The sequence below is a fragment of the Colossoma macropomum genome, unplaced genomic scaffold, assembly GCF_904425465.1.
Source record: "Colossoma macropomum unplaced genomic scaffold, Colossoma_macropomum, whole genome shotgun sequence".
NCBI lineage: Eukaryota > Metazoa > Chordata > Actinopteri > Characiformes > Serrasalmidae > Colossoma > Colossoma macropomum.
Window position 1 is genome coordinate 9447536 of NW_023494798.1, and position 25275 is coordinate 9472810.

General features: G+C 39.7%; 1 protein-coding gene across 2 annotated transcripts in view; it reads right to left on the reverse strand.

Moving 5' to 3' along the window:
* Window positions 1-3358: 3358 nt before the first annotated feature.
* The window catches only part of LOC118818341 (galaxin-like), a 32229-nt gene continuing 10312 nt past the window's right edge, over window positions 3359-25275 (reverse strand). Inside the window, exons 5-13 of one of the 2 annotated variants that reach the window (XM_036585574.1) lie at window positions 24949-25083; window positions 20959-21141; window positions 20031-20079; window positions 13515-13546; window positions 12310-12413; window positions 11612-11835; window positions 5508-5818; window positions 5165-5224; window positions 3359-4238 (exon numbers count right to left, since the gene is read on the reverse strand). In XM_036585574.1, the coding sequence (XP_036441467.1) occupies window positions 3949-4238; window positions 5165-5224; window positions 5508-5818; window positions 11612-11835; window positions 12310-12413; window positions 13515-13546; window positions 20031-20079; window positions 20959-21141; window positions 24949-25083 (1388 nt within the window). In that variant the 3' untranslated portion in view covers window positions 3359-3948. The remainder of the gene's footprint in view (window positions 4239-5164; window positions 5225-5507; window positions 5819-11611; window positions 11836-12309; window positions 12414-13514; window positions 13547-20030; window positions 20080-20958; window positions 21142-24948; window positions 25084-25275) is intronic. The other variant, XM_036585575.1, reaches the window with a different exon arrangement.

Genomic DNA, 25275 nt, shown 5'->3' on the forward strand with positions numbered 1-25275 from the left:
CTGGATGGTCCTGGATTTTGGGTGTCTATCCAGGAAAAATGTCACGGAATCTAAGCATTTTCATGTTTTTATATAACTTCTGCTTCGGGTTACCCTCAATGTAGGGACAACTGTTAGTGACATGTTCAGTACTGCTGAGTGCCTAAACTGCTATAGCTGAGAAGATTAGGTGTTGTAACTGAACTGACAAAAAAATCAAGCCACTGCTTGAGTGTCCAGGAATCTCACAGGGCTGAGGTTGCAATGCTAGCATATATAATTGGACATTGGTTTTGGGATAGGGAAGAAAAGCAGTCAGATAATCCCCTGCTATTTGCATTCAAAACATGATTCAACAAGGACTACAAAGTCACAGGATGGCGTTAGTCTCGCACACATCAAAGCTGTGGGTTTTGTCGTTCAATTGTAGCTTAACCTCTACAGTACAGGGTGATTCAAAAAGATTCATCCGATTGCATATTTTTAGAATCGTGAGGCGCCTAGGAACCAATCATAATCCAAGTGTAAGAGGGGGTCATAGAGTTTCTGACTGTCAGTCTGGGACTTATTTTGTGGGGCTAGGTTTAGGATTCTGTTTATGTGCCACTCCCAACAACACTGGATGATCTCCGAAATCGCACCGAAAGAGCCGTGAGTGCAGCGACACCCGACATGCTCAATCCAGTATGGGATGAATTTGACTATGGCGTTGATGTTGTCCATACAGCTGGAGGAGGTTCATATTGAGACCTTGTACAATTACATAATAAACTTTATGCTCATTTAAACCATTTACAGTTTACTGCATTGATCTGTAATGATTTGAGTGAATAATAAATTATTTTGAAATCGGATGAATTTTTAAGTCACCCTGTATTATCACTCAGCAAAACGTTCAGCAAATGAGTTTTTCACCTGCTTGCAATAAAGTACTTGTGGTTTATGGTCACAAAATGATTTCTTTTAATGCTCCCTACAGCGGAATGAATGGAGATTCACAACATTTAGAATGCAACCAGCAGATGGCCTGAGTCTGCACTTTCCCCCCACCCTCACATATCCTCCATCTTCCTTATTTATCCTCTCAACTGCGCGTCAGCACTCAGCAGACGCATTTCCGTTCTAACTGCGTGCAGATATAGAAAACGCAGTCCATTCAAACTTGTGTTGAATGTGGTCCAAATATGGTTTGAGTGATCCGATCCTAAACTGATCCCAATGCGCCCCAGGTGAAAGTCTAAACTTATTCATGCGGATACAAGGTGTAAACAGCCTCGATGTATACAGTACTGTCATTCATGCTCTCTGCTTGAAGAAAGCTGTTTTAAATCACAGACATTCATGACTTCTGAGTGCAACTTCTGCAGACTCTGGTAGCTTACCTCACAAAATTCTGATCTGCATCCCTGACCATACATGATTTACATTAAAATTAAGTTACAAAGCATTTATTGTATTATTTTATAATGTGATTTCTTTCTGATATAGAATGATAAAGTAGACACAAAACAGAGACAATGATTAAAAGTCTGGCAGTTTTGTGCCACAGCTTTTTTGGCTGGACAGCTACCACAATGTTCATGGGTAGCTGTAAAGGTTTCAGAAGCTAGAAAGCAGTAATGTAATTGCAAATTGTTCACTGCAGCCTCTTTTCCACTGTAGGGCAGAGAAGTTATCATGACTACATTGTGTCATTCTCGAGAGATGCTAAATCAGGAGGAGAACCGCACTGATCACAGTGAGTCAGTGACCGTAATAACATTGCTGTAGGTAATAATGTAGTCGCTCCTCTTTCTGTTGACTGACTGTGTGGAAGATTTTTGGACTGTTCTTAGTTTTGAAATGGCAGATGTAGCATCACAAAAGTGGTGTGAAGTGATGTAGGTTTAGTCATACTGTGGATCAGGGATATACATTCTGATTACATTGTTCAAGTATTCATACATGGGAAATTCTGCATAATTCAGTCATTGAGATGTAAACAAAGTCATTCATACTGGTTTGATATGAAATAGTGAGAAGATGAGGACATGAACACCCAAAATTTGTTTGCTTTGGGGTTTTAAATGAGATTTAGACCAAAATCTTATCTCAAAACTATCGTAAAACGAAGTCTCAAGCTTTAGGCAATGCATTCAAAAGCATTTAGTGTAATAATGTTATCTGAGGTAGCTTTTACAGGCGTTAAAATGCTTCAGATGTCTGGTTCCTATCACCACCACTGTGAACAACTGTGGCTCAGTATGTTTCTCTTCAATGGAGCGTTTCACATCGAACTGCTCGGAATGACTTTGTTTACATCTGAACCACTTAATTTCACAGAAATTTCTCATTTAATGCCCAGATATTCAGTTAACTGCACTGGAGAAAAAGGCTCCTACGTCTCTATGAGGCTTATGACTTGAGATAAGGACTTGTTTATGTCCCTCTCCAATCTACCCTACCAGACATGATGACAGCCTGTGGTACTGGATTTGGAACTGGGTATTTCCATCATCATATAACTGGATAAAAGGTGACCATTTGGTAACCTTCAAGGCCTGGAGACTGACTTACAGCGACTCTTGCTGACGCCGTTAAGATGTGCACACGTGTGGTCTTCTTCACTTTTTTGTTTTTTGCGGAATATATCACATCACAAATTATGAATAGGTGTCCAATAATGCTGGGGTAAATTACCCAACACTTCAAAAACAGCACAGTGAAAAGTCACTGTTTGTTAAATCAAGTCTAAGGCCCAATCCCATTTCACCCCTTTCCCCTACCACTCAGCCCTTAGCCCTTTGTTTTGTGTGTTCACGTCTACGTTTAGGGTGTCCCAATTTTTGTTGAGATAAAGGGGTAGGGCGAAGTGTTAGGGCTACATGACCCTCCAAACGGAATTACGATAACCATTGTATTATCTTAGTTTAATGTCGTTTCAGTGTATTTTGGTCCTTTTCTTCATAAAAAGCATAAGAAATTGCTAATAGTATGCTGTTGTCTTGGTAGCCAGCTAACTTTTCCGTTCCACCTTAAATAGTCCAGCAGTTCTGATGCCTGAAGCGCCAGAATGTAACTGCTGCTGCATTTAAGGTGGAACGGGAATATTCGAACAAGAAGCTGGTGAATATCTGACTTCAGCTTCATATCACTGAAGAATTAGGGGTGGGTGATAATAAATAATTGCCCCCCTCTTTGAAGTCATATGATGCCCTAAATGTAACTAAAGCCCAGCAGTGAGGAGCTGAACTTTACCCTCCTCTGCTGTCACTGCAGACGGGCCGGGTCGCCTACAGAGCAGCGCTAGTAGCTGTTAATGAAGTAATGTTTTTTTGAGGGCTTCATTTCGTAGGGCAAGATTTCAACCACTACCCTTTGTAGCTCACTTCCAAGGGGTTAGGGTGATGCTCGAAAACAAGGGGTAGGGGTAAAAGGAAGAAATGGGATTGGGCCTTAGTGTCAGGGCTTGAGCTAATGAGCTAATGCTAACACTGGAGTGGAGACCATATCAATGCAATGGTAGATGGTGATGACTTGTGGGCTTCTACAGGAGCTTTTCTCTCCTCAGTCAATCTGCCAATATGTTAGTTTGTTGAGGTCACTGACAACAGAGGAATATCTTTTCTTTATTTTTGGTGCTGGCTAACAGAAGCTAGAGTTGTGAGCTTAGTTATAGTTGCACTATAGCCATCTCAGCCTTCTCAATCACATCCTTAACAACATGTCCTTGGCAATGCACTCACGTTAAGGCACTTGTGCTTCCTAGTTGCAAAATACAACGTAATGTCCTACGTACTAAATTTACATCCTGCTTTACATTCCTGTTCAGACTTAGAGGCCGTTCCCTGAATAGTTTCTCCATGGCTTTTTTGAGCAGTGCTAGCTAAGGGGAACCTGTGCTGGGTGAAGTTTGTGCCAAATCATGCCCACAGAATGCCACTCTCTGCGATCTACAGTGGAAAAGAGGTATTTGAACGCGGCCGAATGTTAAGCAGTGTAGTATCTACGCCTACTTTGACAGAGGCTCAAGATGGCGTGAAGGGGGTTAGTCAGGCCGGTAACATCAGCCAAAGGCTCGTATTTGTTCTGCGTGTTTTTTATCCAGAGGTAGGTCCCGCCTAGCTCCAGCGCAGGGAAGAGGCAGTGGTCCAATGGCCCGACTTCTAGAGAGTTTCCACAGGACGTCACATTGGTGGCATTCACCTCCAGCGCATCCCCCACCATGACAGAGCGCTCATTGTGCTTCACTGCTACACTCTGCACTGTTCCTAACAGCACTGGAAACACAGGCAACAATGGGTGCATATTAGTTAAACATCTGACCAGCAAATTTACCACTGACTGTAACACCACTGACAAGACTGCTAAAGGCTGATCTTTGATGATTATTTCAAAATTTCTTGGGACAAAATGTACTATCAACATTAAATTATATTTGCATATTTTAAGTTGAATTCAAATATTTAAGACATTTAATAATTCTATATTTTAAAGACAATATTTTAATGGTTTTTAATCAATTACATTATATTTAATTATAAACTTAATTCAATTATTTTTGTATATTTTTCTAAGTTAAATGATATTCAAATAATTAAATAATTCTGTACTTAAAAGACAATAATTTTAAGCGGTTTTAATTAAACTGAAAAAACAAGCACCACAACTGTTGACTCACCTAAAAATCATATTTTTATTTCATCGTTCATCGTATGAAATTAAAGCATTTGTATAGTATTGCATTTTTCATGCAAAACATTACTAAAAATCACACAAACATATAATATATATATATATATATATATATATATATATATATATATATGTTTATATATCCTCCTACCTCCCGTAGACTCCAATTCATTTTTCACAACAACTAGCAACCACTTGGCAACCCCAGTTCACATCCCTCATGCCATAGCAACTGCCTAGAAACACCTTAGCAACCACCTAGCAACAAGCATCAGCTATACAATCACTCTGCATTTTCTTCAGGAAATGCACTAATCTATTTATTAAAGAATTATGATTGTTTTTTTCATTCATTTAAGAATATAATTAGTATACACACACATCCACTTTCTGTTGTTTATTTTCATGGCTTCAAAGTCTACGGCACTGGTAGAACGCCTCCATGTATTTCTGCTCTCATTGGTGAATGTAACAAGAATACTGAAACAATCATTGCATAAAAGATCAGTACCTGGCATATTGCAGATGGCAGACTGGCTGTAGTCCCACAGTTTGCGAATACACTTTGGCTCTGCCAGAAGAGAGGGAAGTCTGATTAGACAATAATGCGACTGTTGATGAAACACACGAATGATTCAGTTTGCTCAGCTGACTAAATCACTGAGTGTGATACCCAGCTGAAAACAGTCATGTGGTTAACTGAGAAACATACAGACAAGATGATGCAATTACATCCTGTCCTCATTCTGTGGTCAGTTCAGACTTCTTGACGTGTTTGAGACAAAAAGAAAACAGCAGTGAAAGCTGCCGATGTGTCTGTGTACGTCTACTCAAGAAGGCAAGTTGCTTCATACCTCCCATCTTTGCCTGCGTTGGTTTGGGAATGAGTTGTCCAGCACAGCAGCTCCACAGCGACATACTGTAGTACCAGTGGCCACAGCAGGAATGGCCAGGCTGGGTCTTATAGACCAGAGTTTTCTCTGTTGAGTGGCAGCACTGTTGCTCCTTCTTATTGGTCAGCAGTAGAGGACCACAGCACTCCGCCTCTTGTTTGTTATTTAGATGTGTCAGGTCATGGAGATGGCCGGAACAGCACATGTGTTCACCAGAGCTGGCGTTGTAAGCATGAGAGCCACAGCAGGCCATGTCCGCTGTCCTTTTATGTCTGAGAACAGAGAAAAAGGATTTGGTAGTGGGTTTGAGTGATGTCTAAAAATAATTAGCACAATATGTTCCTGTTAAAAAGTTGGTCATTGATTATATGAGTCCTTTGGGGCAGTCATGAGCTGGAGGTTAGAGAACCAGGTGACTGAAGTCAAGGCACTCAACCCCCAACTGCTCCCCGGGCACTGCGGATAGGGCAAGTGTGCTCACTGCCCCCTAGTGTGTGTGTTCACTAGTGTGTATGTGGTGTTTCACTGCACGGATGGATTAAATGCGGAGGTGAAATTTCCCTGTTGTGGGACTAATAAGGGTCACTTAATCTTAAACTAATATACCAGTATAAGGCTTTGATAAATGAGAAGAAGGCCTCCATTTAGCATGATTCTTGCCAAGAAACATTCAAAGATGATACCTCTAATGTTTTGGTCAAATTGACCTTTTGACCTTGTTATAGTGAGCTGTACAGTTTAAACAAATGAGTCAGAATAAGTGACAAACAGTTTAAATTCAGACATGAGTTGTAATTCTAAAGCACTTCAGCCTAAAAACTTAAATCACTACACACTGTAGAATACAGCCAAAATGGTCAATTGAAATTTTGATGATTCTAAGATTCTTTTGTCATGTAGTGCCCCCTAAAGGCAAAACTAGGTCAAATTTGGCATGGTGACCAAATAATGTTGTTTTACACAGCAAGTGGTCTTATTACGTCCATAAACTAATTCATCAGGGTAAATCATGTCATAAAGAACTATGTATGTATTTTTATCCATCTTCCCCGCAGTAATGTTACCGATACAGCCTGGGTAGTTGAACAAGCCTTAAACAAAATAAAGCACTGTGAATATACCCACTGCACAACCACTTGCACTCCACTACAAAGCATTCACCAGTGTGCCAACTGCCAAATGGCCAGCTGGCATTATGCCAACTGGCACGGACCCTAAACACATCTGGTTTACAGTAATTAGTCTATATTTAGAGTATGTTCTTACGCCGCTGACGGAACCCATAGCATAACTGGATTTGACGTGACCTGGTAATATGTTTATACAATCTCCTTGAGAGAGTTGAGGCTGAGCTCGAAAACAGTCGGCAGGTTAGCCTTAGGATATCACACTCACATTAATGGTTCAAGGCTCAATTATAAGCTGTGTTGATTATGTGTGACAAATGCTCTTGGCAGTCTGCTGCAAACATTCAAAACACAACGTTGGGCAAAACCAGTAAATAGATTGTTAAATGTAATATCAAAGAATTATAAAAAGCTTATCAGCTGACGAGGTTGAGGCTGTGCCTCTATCACTGAAAAAACAATAAATTATCACTTTCAATTGCCTTTAACAATGTTTCAATTCCTCAAAAGCTCTTGACTGGAGATATATTTCAAAACTGTAGGGAGGGGCCTTGCGGTCAAATGTGCTATTCAAATCCGTAAGGCATTATCTCAAAAACAGTGGAAAGTACAGTCCAACTGGCAGCGTGTGTCACAAACGCAATACCAACTCCCAGCCAGACTTTGGGGATCCCCCCCATTCCCAAAATCTGGCTGGGTCTTGGTGTTGCGTTTGCCAGGACAGACACACGCTACCAGTTAGCAAATTCCAGAACAGATTCCAGAATATATATATACACTGATAATTAGTAAAGCAATTGAAATGAATGTGGTCATTCTAAAGAGTTGCGAAGCAACTGATCACGTGAACAACATGCAAATTCTTCGTGCTTAAAGAGATGGCAGAGCTTTTTATCTGATGGCCACAGCTGCCGAGCCCAGCAAAATACCAAAAATCCAAAAACATCCTCTTAATTCTTGCTCTGTGTTTACTGGGAATAAACAGAGTAAGGGAAAGTTACTTCAGAGTAAGCCAAGTGACCATGACTACTGTGTTATTTCAGCAGAGAATTGACAGAACCGCCCGGGTGTGAACATATTGGTTGCGGGCGGGTGCGGGACAAAACGTATCAGTTGTGGGTGGGAGCGGGACAAATTATTCCAATTTTCTGTGGCAGTAGGATGTAATCTTGCGGGAGAAGGCGGGAGCGGGCGGGAGCAGAAAAAAGGGTTCCAATATTATGTGGGAGTGGGATGAAATCTTGCGGGAGAAGGCGGGAGCGGGTGGGAGCTGGAAAAAGCATTCCAATATTCTGTGGGAGTGGGATGAATTCTTGCAGGAGAAGGCGGGAGCGGGCGGGAGCAGGAAAAATGATTCCAATATTTTGCGGGAGTGGTTTAAAATCTTGCGGGAGCGGGTGGAAACAGGACTGAAAAATCAACCCTGCACAGACCTCTACTTTGAAGTCTGGCTCAAGATAAACAGACAAATGCTAACCTGAACACACTTTCTACAAACATTCTACAGAATTGGTTCAAAGTCAGGGTTCAAAACACACTTCAGACTGTTAACTGACTTGGACTTTAGACTAAAATCATTTTGCTTTGAGTGACCCTAAACCCTAATTATGTTGATTTTATTAAAATGAATGGTTGAACATTGTATTTTGTCACAAACAAAACAATTATAACACTACCAAAACTTTACCAAATGTTTCAGTAGTGATGCTTTTAGCTCATTTCGAGCAGAGCCCAAAAATGCTAACCAGAACATGACTAGCAAACACAGCTTCGAACAGTTGTACATATATACAATCATAATATTTTTCACTAAAACACAAAAAATGAATTGCATGCAGGGGTGTGGCTAAAATAAGGTTAAGCCTATGGACTAAGTTTCTGGTAGTGATATGAAAATGTGGAACAGCTTTTTTTTAAGTAAAAATAAGTTAAAATAATTATAAATCTTTCAACTTTAAAAGAAATCGGAACGTTCTTAAAAACCATTGAAAACGTGTTATTTTAACAAGTTGTAATTTAGAGACACCTCACAATAGAAAGTACGTTATAAATTATGATTTTGTATATATTTAGCCTCTTACTGTCTCAGTTGGGTTTGAATAGATCATGATATATTCCCTGTAAACATCATAATCAGAATGCTTGATTGTTTTTTTTTAAATAATTATTTCACTGTGGGGCTGCAGTTTGAACTTATCTAGTGGAATGGTCCACATAACAAAAACAAAAAGGTGCAATGCTGTTTTTTTTGTATAAACTGTCTCATATTTGGTTATCCAGGATGGGAAGGAACGCTGGAAGTCTTCCAGCCACATCAGTAGGAAGGGTAAGATATGCACTAATGGGATGAGTGAGTAATGTCTGGAGCACTTTTGTGACAGTCACGTACAAGAGCACATGCTCACACACAGCAGACTCACAAAAGAAAGATTTGTGTTTACTGACTGAAAGCCATCGCAGCCCAGACTCAGACATTCTCTGAAGCCACCCGTTTCTGTCCTAACAGGCTGTCTGGCTTGCTCTGCTGTGTGTGCTCCAGACAGCAGATCAGTGCCAGCAGACATTCCAAACATTAGAGAACTTTCTCAAGCAGCTGGATCTCAAACTGGAAAACAACACAGTTCCTTCAACAACACCTTTATGCAGTTGGGAGTCATCAGAAATTAGGAATGCGAGGGTCTGTCTGAACTTTGTCCTACTTAAGTAATAGAACATGCGTTTTTGGACTGATCATTACAGCCATGATGTTATTTGCATTCGATTGCTTTTATACTGCAGTTCTGCAAAATAAAAAAGCAAAGAAGCTCCAAAAATTCGATCACATGTAGTTTAATGTTTGCAATTCTGTCTTTCATTATGAATAGAGCTATAAAACTGTCGCAATATCAAGTTTAGCTGAGCTTTTTCAGTAATTCATTGCCAGATTAAGCTGTTGTTTTGTTCCAGCCAGGCTATGAAGCATTTGAGGCTAATTCCAATTCTGTTTAGTTGTTTTGTCACAGCTGCCAGATGAAAAGCTAGTTTAGGGTAAACACCAGGTTCAGAGTTCGATGTATCTGCAGGCTATATATTATCTTAATGTATCTTTTTTCTGTGTGCTATAGTACAAACAAAAATAAGTTATCTGCGTAGTAAACTGAGTTGCTACTTGGCACCCGGCGCTCCATAGAATGATAACTGTCATATAACACAACAAAACAGACTTTGTTGTTTAAGCACACAGACATAAAAGTATGCTGTTTACTGTTTTTCACACAATGCTTCACTCTTATACACACGTTCAAACACATCGGCAGGAGAATCTCAAGACTGATAGATGATAAAGGGCGCCTACAGGAGCGGCCCGGCCAATGAAAGACAGACAAAAGGCAGATCACAAAAAGCTAAACATACTGACGGGCGCATTTCCTAACACAGAGACCTTTAAACAAATTTGCCCTGGGGTCAAATTCTCACAGAGGGTACTTGTTGGGCCAGACCCCAGCTGTATCCGCTCCTCTCCTTACTCACACAGTCTCGCAACAATGGACCCGCCTACCAAATGTCCAGACCATCGCTAGCCCACTGACATCAAAGCTGGCACCCCACTGGGGTTCAAGCAGAGTGTTAGACAAAATGTCACTTTTCATTCGCACATTTTCCACTCACTGTCCAGTTTACTGATTTTCCTTCCTTCCTTCCTTCCTTCCGTCCTTTCTTTCGTTATCCTTTGTAAATTAGTTTAGCAAGTCATTTTAATTCACAACAGTATCAGCAAAACATTTTCAACAAAAACATTCTTAGTTTATTTTCCAAAATAAAAGTCTATGTGCATTTTTTTTTTTTTTTTGCAGATTAAAAACTACCCTAATAGCAAGAGGATAGTGGACCACCATCTCCCGCTGATGGCAAAGCTGGTGGTCCACTGGTGTTTTGCTCAGCATTTTCCAGGCGGCACACCGGTGGTTAAACAGAGTATTAGACGAAATTCCACTTATCATCACTCATTTTCCACTCACTGTCAAATTTCTTTGGTTATCCTTTGTAAATTACTTTAGTAAATAATTTTAATCTAGCAGTGTCAGCAACATTTTCAATAAAATATTTTCATACTAGACCCAGTCTTTTCTTTTCTCTCGGTTGTTTGTGTTATTTGAAAAGCTTATTTTCTAAAATAAAAGTCTCTGTGCATGTAAAATCTGTTAGAGGAGATTGAAAACTAGTTAGTTTGTTTGCAGGACAGTAACCTGGATGGTCCGAAAGTGGACCAGCAGTGGCAAAAAGTCAGCGGTGTGCCGACCTTATCAAGCCAGTGAACCGATATATACTCACTATCTGGGTAGTCAGACATTATATAACAACCTGGGCAGTCCGGGGGTTGACCAGCAGTGGCATAAAGCCAGAGGGTGCTGAGATTATCAAGCCAGCAGACTGATAACTGTTTGCTATCTGGGCTTATCTGTATTCAGGAGCAGGAAGTGCAACCAACTTCTTCGACTGAACTTTGCAGGTATGGAAAAATATCGCTGCAGGGATATTTAGAAAACTGGAAGCATGTTTTCTGAAAGGAATGGAAGCTGTAATAAGGGCAAGCACACTATATACTGAAAAATGTTTAATTTTTTAATATTTTATATTAATTAATTTTATATTTAGTTGTTGAGGTTTCTGTGAGATTTTCTGTCAAATATAATGCTGAAAAACAAGGAAACTGTACTGGTCGTGAATAATTGTTAATAGCCGTTTTGACTGGAAATTGAACACAAGAAAGGCGGTTTCTGACTTTTGCACAGTTGTGTTTATATTATTGCAAACTGCTCTGCCCCTCTGTCTAATCTGCAGACAATCGCTATCATTAGAACAAAGATGCAAAAATGTAGCCTCCTTAACACGCCAAGTCCACTGTCTCATATATATTAAATATCCCCTATATTTGGTTTTAAAGTTGAGTTCCTGTACCTGTGTCCATTGCAGCAGATCTCCTCATGGGGGTCAAAGGTTTTCTGTCCACAGCACTGCTGGCCTGCCGGTAGGTGCACATGTTTCTGGCAGACGGTGCAGTTGTGCGGAGAGTACGGTACATTCCCAGCGCATACAGAGCCGGCCGGCTGGCCACGGTAGAGCTGTCCATCGCAACACAGCACTCCCTCTTCTGACAGTTCGTATGTTTCCTCACCACAACACTGCAAAATAGACACATCTCAGCACAGTGCTTCTCAAACTGGTTTTCAGACTTGACTAGATGGTTTTTCTAGGTGCCGACTCGCAACACACAGGTCTGAGTGGCCCCGAGAACCAGTTTGAGAGCCACTCCCTTAGTAAACCAATGACCAGAAAGAGGAGGGCCAATTTTCCCATATTGTTGAACTGCAGCAATCAGCATTTAATCTAGTTACTGTTTTTGTGATTTGCTGTGCAGCTCAGGAAACAAAAACATAGAAAACAAAACAATAGAAACAGACTTTATCAGTTACAACCCACTCAAAGACTTTCAATGGTTTGAAAAAAGGATTGAAAAAAGGCTTTTTTAATCTTTTTGTAATCAAATTTTACTCAAACAATCAAGTTTAATCCATTAATCATCACAGCCCTATTTCAAAATGCCTATTTTTACTCTGCAGTCAATCAAAACCCAAAAAAAAAAAATAATGACTTACTTGAGTGACACCGGATTTTTTTGTTTTCTGCTGCCCTGAACAACAGACATCTTCAATTGGATTGTATGGTAGAGATCCACAGAGTGTCTCAGAGCGAGCTGAGTCTGCAGTAAAGTATATACAGAGCGAGCGAGCGAGAGAGAGGAAGCAAAAGGGAGGGGACAAAATATGCTCATGATTGAATTAAAAACATTTCAAAGAATTTTCCACACAGTATGCTTAAACACAAATAACTACATTACACTAAAGACATCAAATTATCTTTCCTTTACTAGACACTTTACTAGACACTTCTTGAAAAAGACAGGGAGAGGGAGGGAGTGAGAGCATGATTCATGGGCCAACACACTGAATATTTTCAAATTCTGTTGTGTCTGAAGTGTTCTATCATTTACACCGTGTAGATGTTAGACAGCCGAGTAATCTTGCATGGCTGAGGTGACTCCAAAAGCATTAGAAAGCATGCAGGATATGGACCACATAAATAATTGTGGCTGTTGTTTTTGAATGCTGCATTGAAAGTTATCACACTCTGCACATCTAAGAGGCCTTTAGAGCAGTAAGTTGTTAACTTTCTTCTGCTCAGTCTCACCCTGGGAATACGACTGGTGGGTCGGTTTTGGGTTTCACGAGTTTCTTAGCTCACAGGCGCCCCACTCTGGTGTGGTACCTGCAGCCTGTGCAGTAACCCCAACCTGTCCTGGATGCACGTATCACAGCAGTGTTGGAATTCCCACCAATAAAGTACCAATAACATCTCTTTAAAAAGAGTGACAGTCTATAATGCAACGTTCAAACAATTAAAACACATGGTGCTGAACCAAGTTCACAAGTTTGGAACACTCAGAGCTTTCCAGGCCTCCACAGAATGATTTTTGGTGTCTAGGAACTAAATAATGTCTGTATTTTTTTACTTCATGTTTATTCAATAGAATCATGCTTGTATTTAAACTAGGATTACAGTACTACTTTTGTTCCATTGTAAAGTTTTGGATGGAAATAAGAGGGTTAAATTCTTGAAATGTCCAAATCAGGAATTGTTTTTCTTTGTGGTGTCTAGGCAGATATTGCTAAGCGAGCTCTCCTATAGGTTAGGACTTCAAGAGATGACAAGAAGTCCTAACATGTTCAATTGACCAGCATAAATACAAAGTGAGAGAGGAAGGAAGAGTCACTGAATCACTATTCCTGATGAGGTGTATTACCTTGAGAGACCATTTGTCCGTGGTCCTTGAGCCTGCCACACACACACACGCACACACACACATATATATGCATAAACATCTTCATCATAATTTATGTTTAAGCATTTGTGAGTAAATACTGCTTCATCAGTTATAAACCCTCATGCTCCTGACCACAGTGGTTCTCAATCCCAGTCTTATGGACCCTTTGCATGGTGCGTATTAGTCAATAAGCAATGGAAAAATGACGATGATTGAGACAGACTCGTTCACTGGTTTACAGTATCTGCCCGGACAAACTCTTCTATGAGAAGCTCATTACAGCACAGACAAGGAACCGGTAGGGTTGAACACAATGATACAGTGAAAAGTGCAGATTGATAATGTTGGGCCTGAGGGTAGATGTCTCTGTTCTCAGACCTGTTCGTTCTGTTATGTAACCCACTGCAAGATGACTCGCGGTGTCTTGTGTGCATTTACAAACCCACTAACAAAGACAGACTGTTAGCAGCGCATGCTGCTCCCTCTAGTTTCTAACTATCGAGCAGTAGCAGTTCACATTAAAGGCGTCTGAAAACAAGGACTGTATTATTTCTCTCTCTTTCTATCTTTATTTCTTTCTAGGGCTGCAACGATCTACACATCATCATGATGGTAACATTAGTCATGGTGGTGATCACTGTCACTGCCATGACCACATGTGGTAGCCAGTGCAGGCTTCATTAGATTACTTATAAACATGATTTTCAATGTAATGTCATCACCTATCAGTTAAACCAAGATGAATGAAGATGAATCAAATTCACACAGTTTTCCTCTTGCTTCTTTAGTTTCGCACTGCAGCTTTGAGGCTAATGTCGCTACAAAGTTGTTGCTATGATATTAAAAGCTGTGAATGACCATATCTAGTGATCTTATAGCTCCTCTTGAATCCTATGGTCACAGCTTGGCTGTGCTGGTGAAAGATGATTTTCTTATATAGCTCCTAGGAACGTATTTGTTTAGCATAAGCCTAGAATATTATGGCTCGTTTTTGCCTGTGGTCGGTAGCTAATTGTGCTGTTATTTGTCTTTTAGAGTGTTTTTGTCTTTCCAATGTTTTACCTTGAGATTTTGTAAAGAAACAAACTTCAGACACCAAACATGTCCTGGCTGATCAAGTACGTTTGGGGATTTTTCACCAAACCATTCATTTAACCTTTTTATTTACTTCAGAAGCTCTTGGCTGAGTGCCTGTTAGCCAGCCAGCTAGCAAGCTACATAAGTTAGCTCGCCAGCTGAAGTACTAGTGAAGTTCATTTAACGTCTTTATTTACTCAAAGCTTCAGCTTCAGCAAAAGAAGCCCCTGGTTGGGCGCATGTTCGCCAGCTAGCTAGCAAACTACATAAGTGATGTTACTCACATTAACATTGGATAAATAAAAGAGTTAAGGTTGGGTTATGGTGAGTTACTTCAGATGTTATCTAACATAAACTGCTCTAGAAAAATAAAATGGTTAGTGTTATGGTGAGTTACCTCCCCATAGGTGATTGGATTTAGTTCTTTCTTTATTAATTTCCTTTCTGTTTTCTGAAGATGGCTCTGTATTTTATTCTAAACAGCTTTTAGTTTTTGTCTTTATTGGACTTATTCTTTACTGCAGCCACAGGACAAAGCCAGACAAATTATAGTAATAAAACAGGGCTTAAAAGCAGGAAAAAAAGTGTATTTACAGCCTGACAACCAGCCAGTTTGTCTGTATTCATGGTCTTGCCTGATTTATACCACATACTGCAGTCACTGTGGCCCACTGATGACAAAGCTGGCAGTCCACTGGTGTTTTGCTCAGCATTTTATGGGCGGACCACCCACGGTAAAGTGGAGTATTTGACAAAATTCTACTTATTGTTGCTTATTGTCTGCTCACAGTCTAATTTTCTTATTTTTCCTTCCTTCCTTTCTTTAGTGATACTTTGTAAATTAGTTTAGTGAATAATTTTAATCTAGCACAGTGTCAGCAACAACATCTTCTATAAAATCATTATAAAAAAATAGGGATTTATATTATTTTTTCTCCCGGTTGTTTTGTAATATTTGTCTTATTTTTCAAATTAAAAGTCTCTGTGCATTTAAAATCTGTTTGAGAAGATTAAAGTAGGTAGAGCTTGCATGCAGGACAGTAATCTGGGTGGTCCGAGGGTGGACCTGCAGTGGCAAACAGTCAGCGGGGTGGCGAATTTATCAAGCCAGTGGACTGATATATGTTCACTATCTGGGAACTTCAGAGTTTGCAAAATATTGCACTTTATACGAGATTGAAACAGGTATCACATTCATTATTTAAATGACGTGACAAAGTACTTTAAAAAGTACAAAAAATCAGATGCCAGTGGTAAGTTCCACTTGCTCCAGGCATATATGCCACTCAAAGCCAGCAAGACAGCAGCTTTACATCATTTCTTAATGTGATTTTTTTTTCACTTATGACTTAAGCATTAAAATTGCATTAATTATTTGAAGAACATCTGACGAGGCATCTGAAAACAAAGACTGTATTATTTCTCTCTCTTTCTATCTTTATTTCTTTCTAGGGCTGCAACGATCTACACATCATCATGATGGTAACATTAGTCATGGTGGTGATCACTGTCACTGCCATGACCACATGTGGTAGCCAGTGCAGGCTTCATTAGATTACTTATAAACATGATTTTCAATGTAATGTCATCACCTATCAGTTAAACCAAGATGAATGAAGATGAATCAAATTCACACAGTTTTCCTCTTGCTTCTTTAGTTTCGCACTGCAGCTTTGAGGCTAATGTCGCTACAAAGTTGTTGCTATGATATTAAAAGCTGTGAATGACCATATCTTAGTGATCTTATAGCTCCTCTTGAATCCTATGGTCACAGCTTGGCTGTGCTGGTGAAAGATGATTTTCTTATATAGCTCCTAGGAACGTATTTGTTTAGCATAAGCCTAGAATATTATGGCTCGTTTTTGCCTGTGGTCGGTAGCTAATTGTGCTGTTATTTGTCTTTTAGAGTGTTTTTGTCTTTCCAATGTTTTACCTTGAGATTTTGTAAAGAAACAAACTTCAGACACCAAACATGTCCTGGCTGATCAAGTACGTTTGGGGATTTTTCACCAAACCATTCATTTAACCTTTTTATTTACTTCAGAAGCTCTTGGCTGAGTGCCTGTTAGCCAGCCAGCTAGCAAGCTACATAAGTTAGCTCGCCAGCTGAAGTACTAGTGAAGTTCATTTAACGTCTTTATTTACTCAAAGCTTCAGCTTCAGCAAAAGAAGCCCCTGGTTGGGCGCATGTTCGCCAGCTAGCTAGCAAACTACATAAGTGATGTTACTCACATTAACATTGGATAAATAAAAGAGTTAAGGTTGGGTTATGGTGAGTTACTTCAGATGTTATCTAACATAAACTGCTCTAGAAAAATAAAATGGTTAGTGTTATGGTGAGTTACCTCCCCATAGGTGATTGGATTTAGTTCTTTCTTTATTAATTTCCTTTCTGTTTTCTGAAGATGGCTCTGTATTTTATTCTAAAGAGCTTTTAGTTTTTGTCTTTATTGGACTTATTCTTTACTGTAGCCACAGGACAAAGCCAGACAAATTATAGTAATAAAACAGGGCTTAAAAGCAGGAAAAAAAGTGTATTTACAGCCTGACAACCAGCCAGTTTGTCTGTATTCATGGTCTTGCCTGATTTATACCACATACTGCAGTCACTGTGGCCCACTGATGACAAAGCTGGCAGTCCACTGGTGTTTTGCTCAGCATTTTATGGGCGGACCACCCACGGTAAAGTGGAGTATTTGACAAAATTCTACTTATTGTTGCTTATTGTCTGCTCACAGTCTAATTTTCTTATTTTTCCTTCCTTCCTTTCTTTAGTGATACTTTGTAAATTAGTTTAGTGAATAATTTTAATCTAGCACAGTGTCAGCAACAACATCTTCTATAAAATCATTATAAAAAAATAGGGATTTATATTATTTTTTCTCCCGGTTGTTTTGTAATATTTGTCTTATTTTTCAAATTAAAAGTCTCTGTGCATTTAAAATCTGTTTGAGAAGATTAAAGTAGGTAGAGCTTGCATGCAGGACAGTAATCTGGGTGGTCCGAGGGTGGACCTGCAGTGGCAAACAGTCAGCGGGGTGCCGAATTTATCAAGCCAGTGGACTGATATATGCTCGCTATCTGGGAACTTCAGAGTTTGCAAAATATTGCACTTTATACGAGATTGAAACAGGTATCACATTCATTATTTAAATGACGTGACAAAGTACTTTAAAAAGTACAAAAAATCAGATGCCAGTGGTAAGTTCCACTTGCTCCAGGCATATATGCCACTCAAAGCCAGCAAGACAGCAGCTTTACATCATTTCTTAATGTGATTTTTTTTTCACTTATGACTTAAGCATTAAAAATTGCATTAATTATTTGAAGAACATCTGATATGAATCAGTAGCATGTTCCACTGGAGATGGGCAAATGGCAGTTTCACGTTAAATGTCACTTCTTTCATAACAGTGGCCACAGCTTATTATAGCGATTTTCTTAAGTAAACAAAGTTGACCAAGTAAGGACATTTTAGTCATCTTCCATGTTTACGTTCCTGTTGTCCAGCAATGCCAGAAATGCAGTCCCAGACATGGCGGCCTGAGGGTATTTGGTTTTGTTCTCACACCTTTAAATGTAACCCACTGCCATAAGCAAGGTGACTCACTGAGGTCTGTGAGAACAATTTTACTTATCAACACACCAACAAAGACATACTTTTAGCAGCGCATTGTATCTTCCTACAATCGGCTTGCAGGCAGAAATGTCTTTAGTGTAAAGGAGACTTTGTCTTCTGTTTCTTTCTTTGTCTTTTCTAATATCCATTCTGCGCTCAAGTCATGTAGAAAAGTATTGTGCACCTAAACGCATTGTTTAAAACCACTTTTCTGAACAATAACGTGTTCTGGCATTAGAACAGTTGCGAACAAAAGGGGGGTAACTAACCATAAATTAAACCATTTTATGTATACAGTAAAAAAGTAACTAGACTTTCTAATTTTCAAAAAACCTGTTAATATCTCATACTAGAAACACTTTGGTCTTGACTCGGATTCGATGTGTCCAAGTCTCAATGTTGACTCGGACTGGCCACTTGACTGCAACACTACTACAGATAATACTGAACTACTAATGCTGAACTAATACTGAATACTGAGTTATTTGTATTTATTGTAATATTATTGTTTTTTTTAAGCAAATAAATGCTAATTGTAGCTTACTGCCCAGATAAATACCACTTTTAATGTAGTTTTCTCAGGTGCTGAAAACTTTCAGTTTAGTTAACACAGTACTGTGAGTGTTTGTGTGTGTGTGTATAAATATATATATATATATATATATATATATATATATATATATAAAATGCTGTTGACGGAAGAAAACCTTGTATCTCCAAAATGGTAACTTTATAGAAGAAGGAAAAAACCTACTTTACTTTTAATGTAAGTCAATGGAACCAGATGTTTTTCCAAGTAATTTTGGGTCATTTCTTTTAGTCCGTTCATAATGAAATTTACAGAAAATGTAAAAGGCAACAGGTATTTTCAAATTGTGTCAAAAACTGAAAAACGTCAAAAATGGAGATACAAGGTCTTCTTGGGAACCTGGCACAAAAAGTCAATGTACAAATGGAGGTTAGGCTAGTTATAGTCTCGCGGAGCCAGACATGACCTTGTACCGTGAACACCCGTCTTGGGACAACCTGGTAAATCCATCACAAACAAAAGCAGGCCCACTGCCAAAGCCCACCCCCAAAACCCGAAATTCCTCAAGTGCATGCTCTTTTTATGTCTGGGGTACAATTAATAACACAAGCAAAACATGCTAGCTAGCAAAATGGCACTGTTAGCTCTTGTTTTGTCTTCAGGAAGTTTTAGAAACACCCTTCAATTTAGTTTTGTCAGACGTGTCTTCAGTGCATTTAATACAACCACGTTGAACACTTTGTCTGAGCACATTAACATTGAAGAGAAAGGATTTGGAGAAAATTTGGCTTGTTTGCCAATAAGACGTGGTAACAGTTTAGTTTAACATGCCTGGCCAGCTGTTTACAACTTGATGTTTAAAACACAAAAATTGCCAGTGTTGGATTTACAGAGGTAATAATCCAGATTTTTTAAATACATAAGGGGGTTCCAGCTGCATACACAGGTCACAGCACAGAAATGGAAAAGAAAGTAGCTCCAGGCGATTTCAGACAGGCTTATTCTGTCAGCAACTTGTTGGAACAACTGTGGACAAAGTTTATACCACTGCTCAGTGGTGCATGTATTTATGTATGTTTAATGTTACTGCTCTTTGCTGTGGATTAGGGATGATAACGGATTTTAGCGTGACGGCACATTGCTTAGCTCAAATACAAATCCAAGAGCTTGTCAGCTTGTTTTTTCTCCAGCATAGCTATTGATTCTTCCCACATCACTTTACCACGTCTGGCTCCGCAACACTAGTGTGGTTAGAGAGAGAGTGACTTACGGGTGAATAGAGTTTGCTGGCTGGTTTGCATTTGAATGACCTGCACTGTCTGCAGGCAAGAGAAGAAACAGAATACAGGAAGACGTCATTTACAATGAATTACATTAAAAACTTAATCAAGGAAAAAAACGAACTTAAAAACTGGGCCTTCCGTACTGAGAAAGCCTCGTAAAACATACTTCAGGCTGAGGAGGGTGTCCTGTTAGACCTTTTAATGTCAAGGAACCATGTGGTTCTAGCTTTCTATTACTCACTACATTGCTGCATTATTATCCGACCACATCATTAAATTTCTGATCAACAACAACACAATAAATAATGTTGATAATACCCAAAGCATGAAGCGTTGCACATGAGCCTCAGCTTGAGCTCCATTATTGGGTTTTACGGTTGTATTTTGGAGCTCATAAATATCACGTCTTTTTCTGTGGATTTTTCCCTAATTTAGTCGTCTCCAGTTCCACCCGCTAGTTAGGACTCCCTAAATCACACAATACCACCAGCGCTAGGAGGGCGAAGGCTAGCACAGGCTTCCTCCGAGGCCTGTGAAGCGCCACCGCATCTTTTCGAACAGCCTCTCACGCAACGTCGTTGGAAAGCACCGACCACCACTTCTGATACGTCAGCTAACAGACGCCTGCGCTGACTAGCGTCGCACTGAGTGATGGGGGGAGACGGGGGGCCATCTTACCCACCCAGAGAGATCGAGGCCAAATGTGCTCTCTTGGACTCCCGGCTACGGACGGCTGTAGCATCACCAGGGATCGAACTCACGATCTCCTGAGAGACAGCTGTGCCACTCAAGAGCCTGTGGGTAGTCTTTTGACGATATTTGAGAAGTGATCTACTCAACTGACAACGCCAACTAGATCTACAGCCCAAGCAGTCCTAACAGTGAGAAATCATCCACATAGATCTTTATACAAACCTCTTTTCAACTTCTCTTTACAGCATGTGCTGTCAAGGTTCTCCACTTTAAGAGTATCAGCAGCACAGCAGCACTGCTTGAGTAAGTTCAGTGTTGCGTTGCCACAGCACACGTGATTGTCTGTGTCCTTGGGCCAGATGAACTGAGTTTGACAGCACAGTTGTTTCTTGGTGTCATATAAACCTGTGAAGGAGAAAAGTCTGTGTGAGGAACTAATCAGACAAAAGGCCAAAAGCCCCCCCATGTTAACATGATGGACTGTCGTTCAATCATTCAACTGGTCAAAATGACAATATTTAACGTGTTATGATACATCATGTCACAATATGTCACAATATGCTTTTCTGACCACATCATGGGTATCAACACTACTTAAAAAAACACTGAGCAGCTGCATGTTCCATTTGCAATGAGAGCATGATTAGAGCTGGATTTAGTACAGAGCAGTGTGTGAAATGTTAATCGTTAATCTTTATGTCCATAGTTTTTGAAGGTATTTATTAAATGCGGCACTGCTCTGTTGTATAAGATGTCAGCAAAACTGTACATTGTGACATATTGTGGATAGTGAAAATCTTGATGTATCATTTTTGCCGTATTGTCCACCTCTAGTCACAAGGGACAGTCTACCTGCTATGTGTGGGCAGCTTTTCTTTGGACAGTGACGATGTATAGTTGAACAACTATTGGAGTGAAAGTTTTCCTCAGTTGGACTTTAGATTTGGTCTAATCAAACCCCAAAATCAGCTTATCTACTATTAAACGATCCACAGAGCAGAACTCCTTACAGAAGGTACCAATTGAGACGTATTTCCAACTACACTCTCAGAAATAAGGGTACTAAACTGTCCCTGGGGCAGTTCCCCTCTTGTCACTGGGGTGGAACCCTCAAGGGTACATCTCAGTACCTTTAGTCAGGGAACATAACTGAACCATAATCCACTGAAATGATATTGTCTAAGCTGTACTGACTCCACACACCCCGCCTCGTCTCCAGGCTTTTATTTTACTGTTCTGTTTGAAAACATTCAGTTATGAAAAGGTACAAATACAAAGTTTTCACCTGGAAACACTTTTTTAAGGTGCACAGTTGGACCTTAAAACCACTGTTGTACCTTTGAAGGAACATTTACACTGTTTGTACCTTGATGAACGAGAAATGTACCTGAACAGAACCTTTATTTCTAACAGTGCCTTAAAGAAGTAGATTTGTGGATTATTACAGTTGATTTACTATTCAAATGACTTCTGTGACTCAGTATCACATGATAGTGGCAGATCTCACAGCCTGTCTTATGACTTAAGTTGTTTTACAACTTTGGATCACCCTGCAACTTTCATCGCTAATGTTGAACTTGTTTAGGCAGGGCGATATTAAGCAATGTTCCAGTGACACTCAGGTCAAAGGCATTAAAAAGAAACCGCATCAAGGTAAATACAGGTGATTCAAAAAGATTTATCTGATTTCAAAATGAATCATTTCTCTTGTAAATCATTACAGATCAATGCAGTGAACTGTAAATGGTTTAAATGAGCATAAAGTTTATGTAATTTTACAAGGTCTCAGTATGAACCTCCTCCAGCTGTACAGACAACATCAACGCCATAGTCAAATTCATCCCATACTGGATTGAGCATGTCGGGTGTCGCTGCACTCACGGCTCTTTCAGTGCGATTTCGGAGATCATCCAGTGTTGTGGAACCAACGACGAACGCTCTGAGCTGTTGGAGGTTCACTGCAGACAGAAATCACGCTGCACAGTTATGACGGGTTCACTCTTATTGTAGTGGAGAACGCAGAACGCTTTCTGCTCAGGGGTCTCATCTCCTCTCAGACTGAAGGGAGCCATCTTCCACTGACAGTCTATGACTCCCTCTTTCAATTGGATTGTGATTGGTTCCTAGGCGCCTCACGGTTGTAAAAATATGGCACTTTAAAATCAGATTCATCTTTTTGAATTATACATTTGTATTACACAAACTCGACAGGGTAGAAAACTACCAGTAAAAATCTGTTTTCTCTTTAAGTAACCTTGGAGCTCTTGAATGGAATAATATTCATTTTTTCCATTTACCAATAGTTGACTGCCTTACTTTCTTAAGCCTGGCTGTGAGACTCCATGTTAACTACATACTGTAAGCTAGATATGCAGAACTTTGTGAGCGAAAGTTGCACGGTGATCCAAAGGTGTGAAACCACTTAAGTTGTAAGACAGGCTGTAAAACCCGCCATTATCATGTGACACTGAGTCATTATCATGTTTCACTCAGTCATTTATAGCACATGCACTGTAATAATCCACAAACCTTCTACTTTAGGACATCCCAGAACATGTGTTTAAGTGTACCGGGTGCAGTGTTGTCGTCAGAAATATGCTTCATTTGGATGTTCTGCTCTGTGGATTGGGTTGTGGTCGATAAGCTTTTTAGGCTATTTTGAGGCTTGATTAGATCAAATCTAAAGTCCGGCAGAGGAAGGGTCTCGCTCACATGGTTGTTCAATTCCTACACTCACTTCTTAAAATAAATGGAGCATGTACCCAAACAACATTTTAAGAGCATTTTAATGCTAGGCTGCAAAATGGAAGTCTACCAAAACTGATTTTTCACGTCAGTGGAAAATTTGACGGAGAAAGTCCTGTTGATGTGAATGATAGTAAGCTGGCAAACCATTTTTCTCTATAGTTAATTGCAATCCTGTTCATTTCACTGAAAGCAGGTTCATTTTGCATCATGTTTTCAATTTACACCCTCTTAAGTAGGTACACAACTAGATAAATAAGGTACTGGACTTTTTAAACGACTTTCTTACGGTCAGACAGGAGCACAAAGGATTATGGGTGACAGATGACCTCTGGTAGAGTCCTAGAAAACTGTCAGAAAATAGGCCGCCTTTCTTGGCTTTATTTAATGGATGCTTCTTACTGCAGTGGTCTTTGATGGCATAGCTACAGCTATTTGAAGCAGCTATTCTAGCACTTAGGGTCAGAGCTACTCGGTTTATTTATAATTACTTCTCATTTGTATTATTTTTCACTAGTGTCCTTTATAGAAAAAGATCGGACTGAAACAATGTCGATCTGATGTTGGGCAACACCGCTGACTCAACTCTGATGTTGAATTTGATAGATCTTGCTCTTGTTTTCAAGCACAAATTCTAGAAACTTGTGGTGATAAAAGTTGTAGAATTTGGGCTTGAGTTTACTATGCTTTCAAAGCCAAATCAGCACTGCACAATCACAGAGTACAACACTGTTTCAACATTAAATCGACACCAGTACAGACATTATATCAACATCTGTTCAACCATCAGCGGGTGCTGCTGAGTCAGTGCTGGATCAGCATTCAACATGGTTGATTTTCCAGCACTGAAGCAGATCTATGTTATTTCCACTGTGTTGTTCAACATCAGATCAACAAAGTTTGCTATCTGGGATGCTAGCCTGATGCTAAATGTTCGGTCTGGATACATAGATTTGTAATCAACCATGGCAGTGTGAGTTAGGGGTCGGCAATATGATGATGGTTTATTGTCATTGTGATAAATTACATCACAGAATGCTCTTCTCAGCTTATCGTGGATACTGTCAGTGCTTGAAGAACATTGGCTAATTGCGTGTTTCATTGAAGAGAGCATAATTAGTGTCGTTTAACTGTATATAGTGAAGCACATTTAGCCAAATGTTGAATAAAAATGATCATATTTTTAAATGGGACACTACAGGAGCTTTTTTCAGATCCTTTCCATCAACTCTGTAACACATACCATGTATCATGAAAATGTCTTCAAGTGTCCACTCCCCACTCCTACTTCAAGCCATGTGCCCTACTCGTGGTAAAATCACTGTAATGCACAATCTTTTCCAGGCGGTCCACGTTTTGGTTCTAACCATGTATCAGGAGCTTGAATACACTGAAGGGGCCCTAAAGGCTGGTCTGAGAACCACTTATTCATGTCTTGAATAGGATCTGCTTTGGCACTTAGCCTACCTGAGCCACAGCATTCTGTGTGAGCAGAACCTTTGTTCCGGATACTTCCATTGCAGCAGATCTGATTGATGGGGTTGTAAGCCTCCCGTCCGCAGCAATATGAAACGGTTTGACTCAATCCAGCTGTGACGACATCTGCAAGATAATCATCGAAAGAAAAAAGGGTTTTAGATGCAGAACTAAGACAGGAATCAAAGAAGTAAAAAAATAAATAAAATAATAATAATAGTGCTGTATGTCAAGATTAAGTTAAACATCAAGGATCCTAACTTACTAGTTGCAGTGACGCTAAGCAATTGTTTAACAATTGGGCACTTATTCCATATC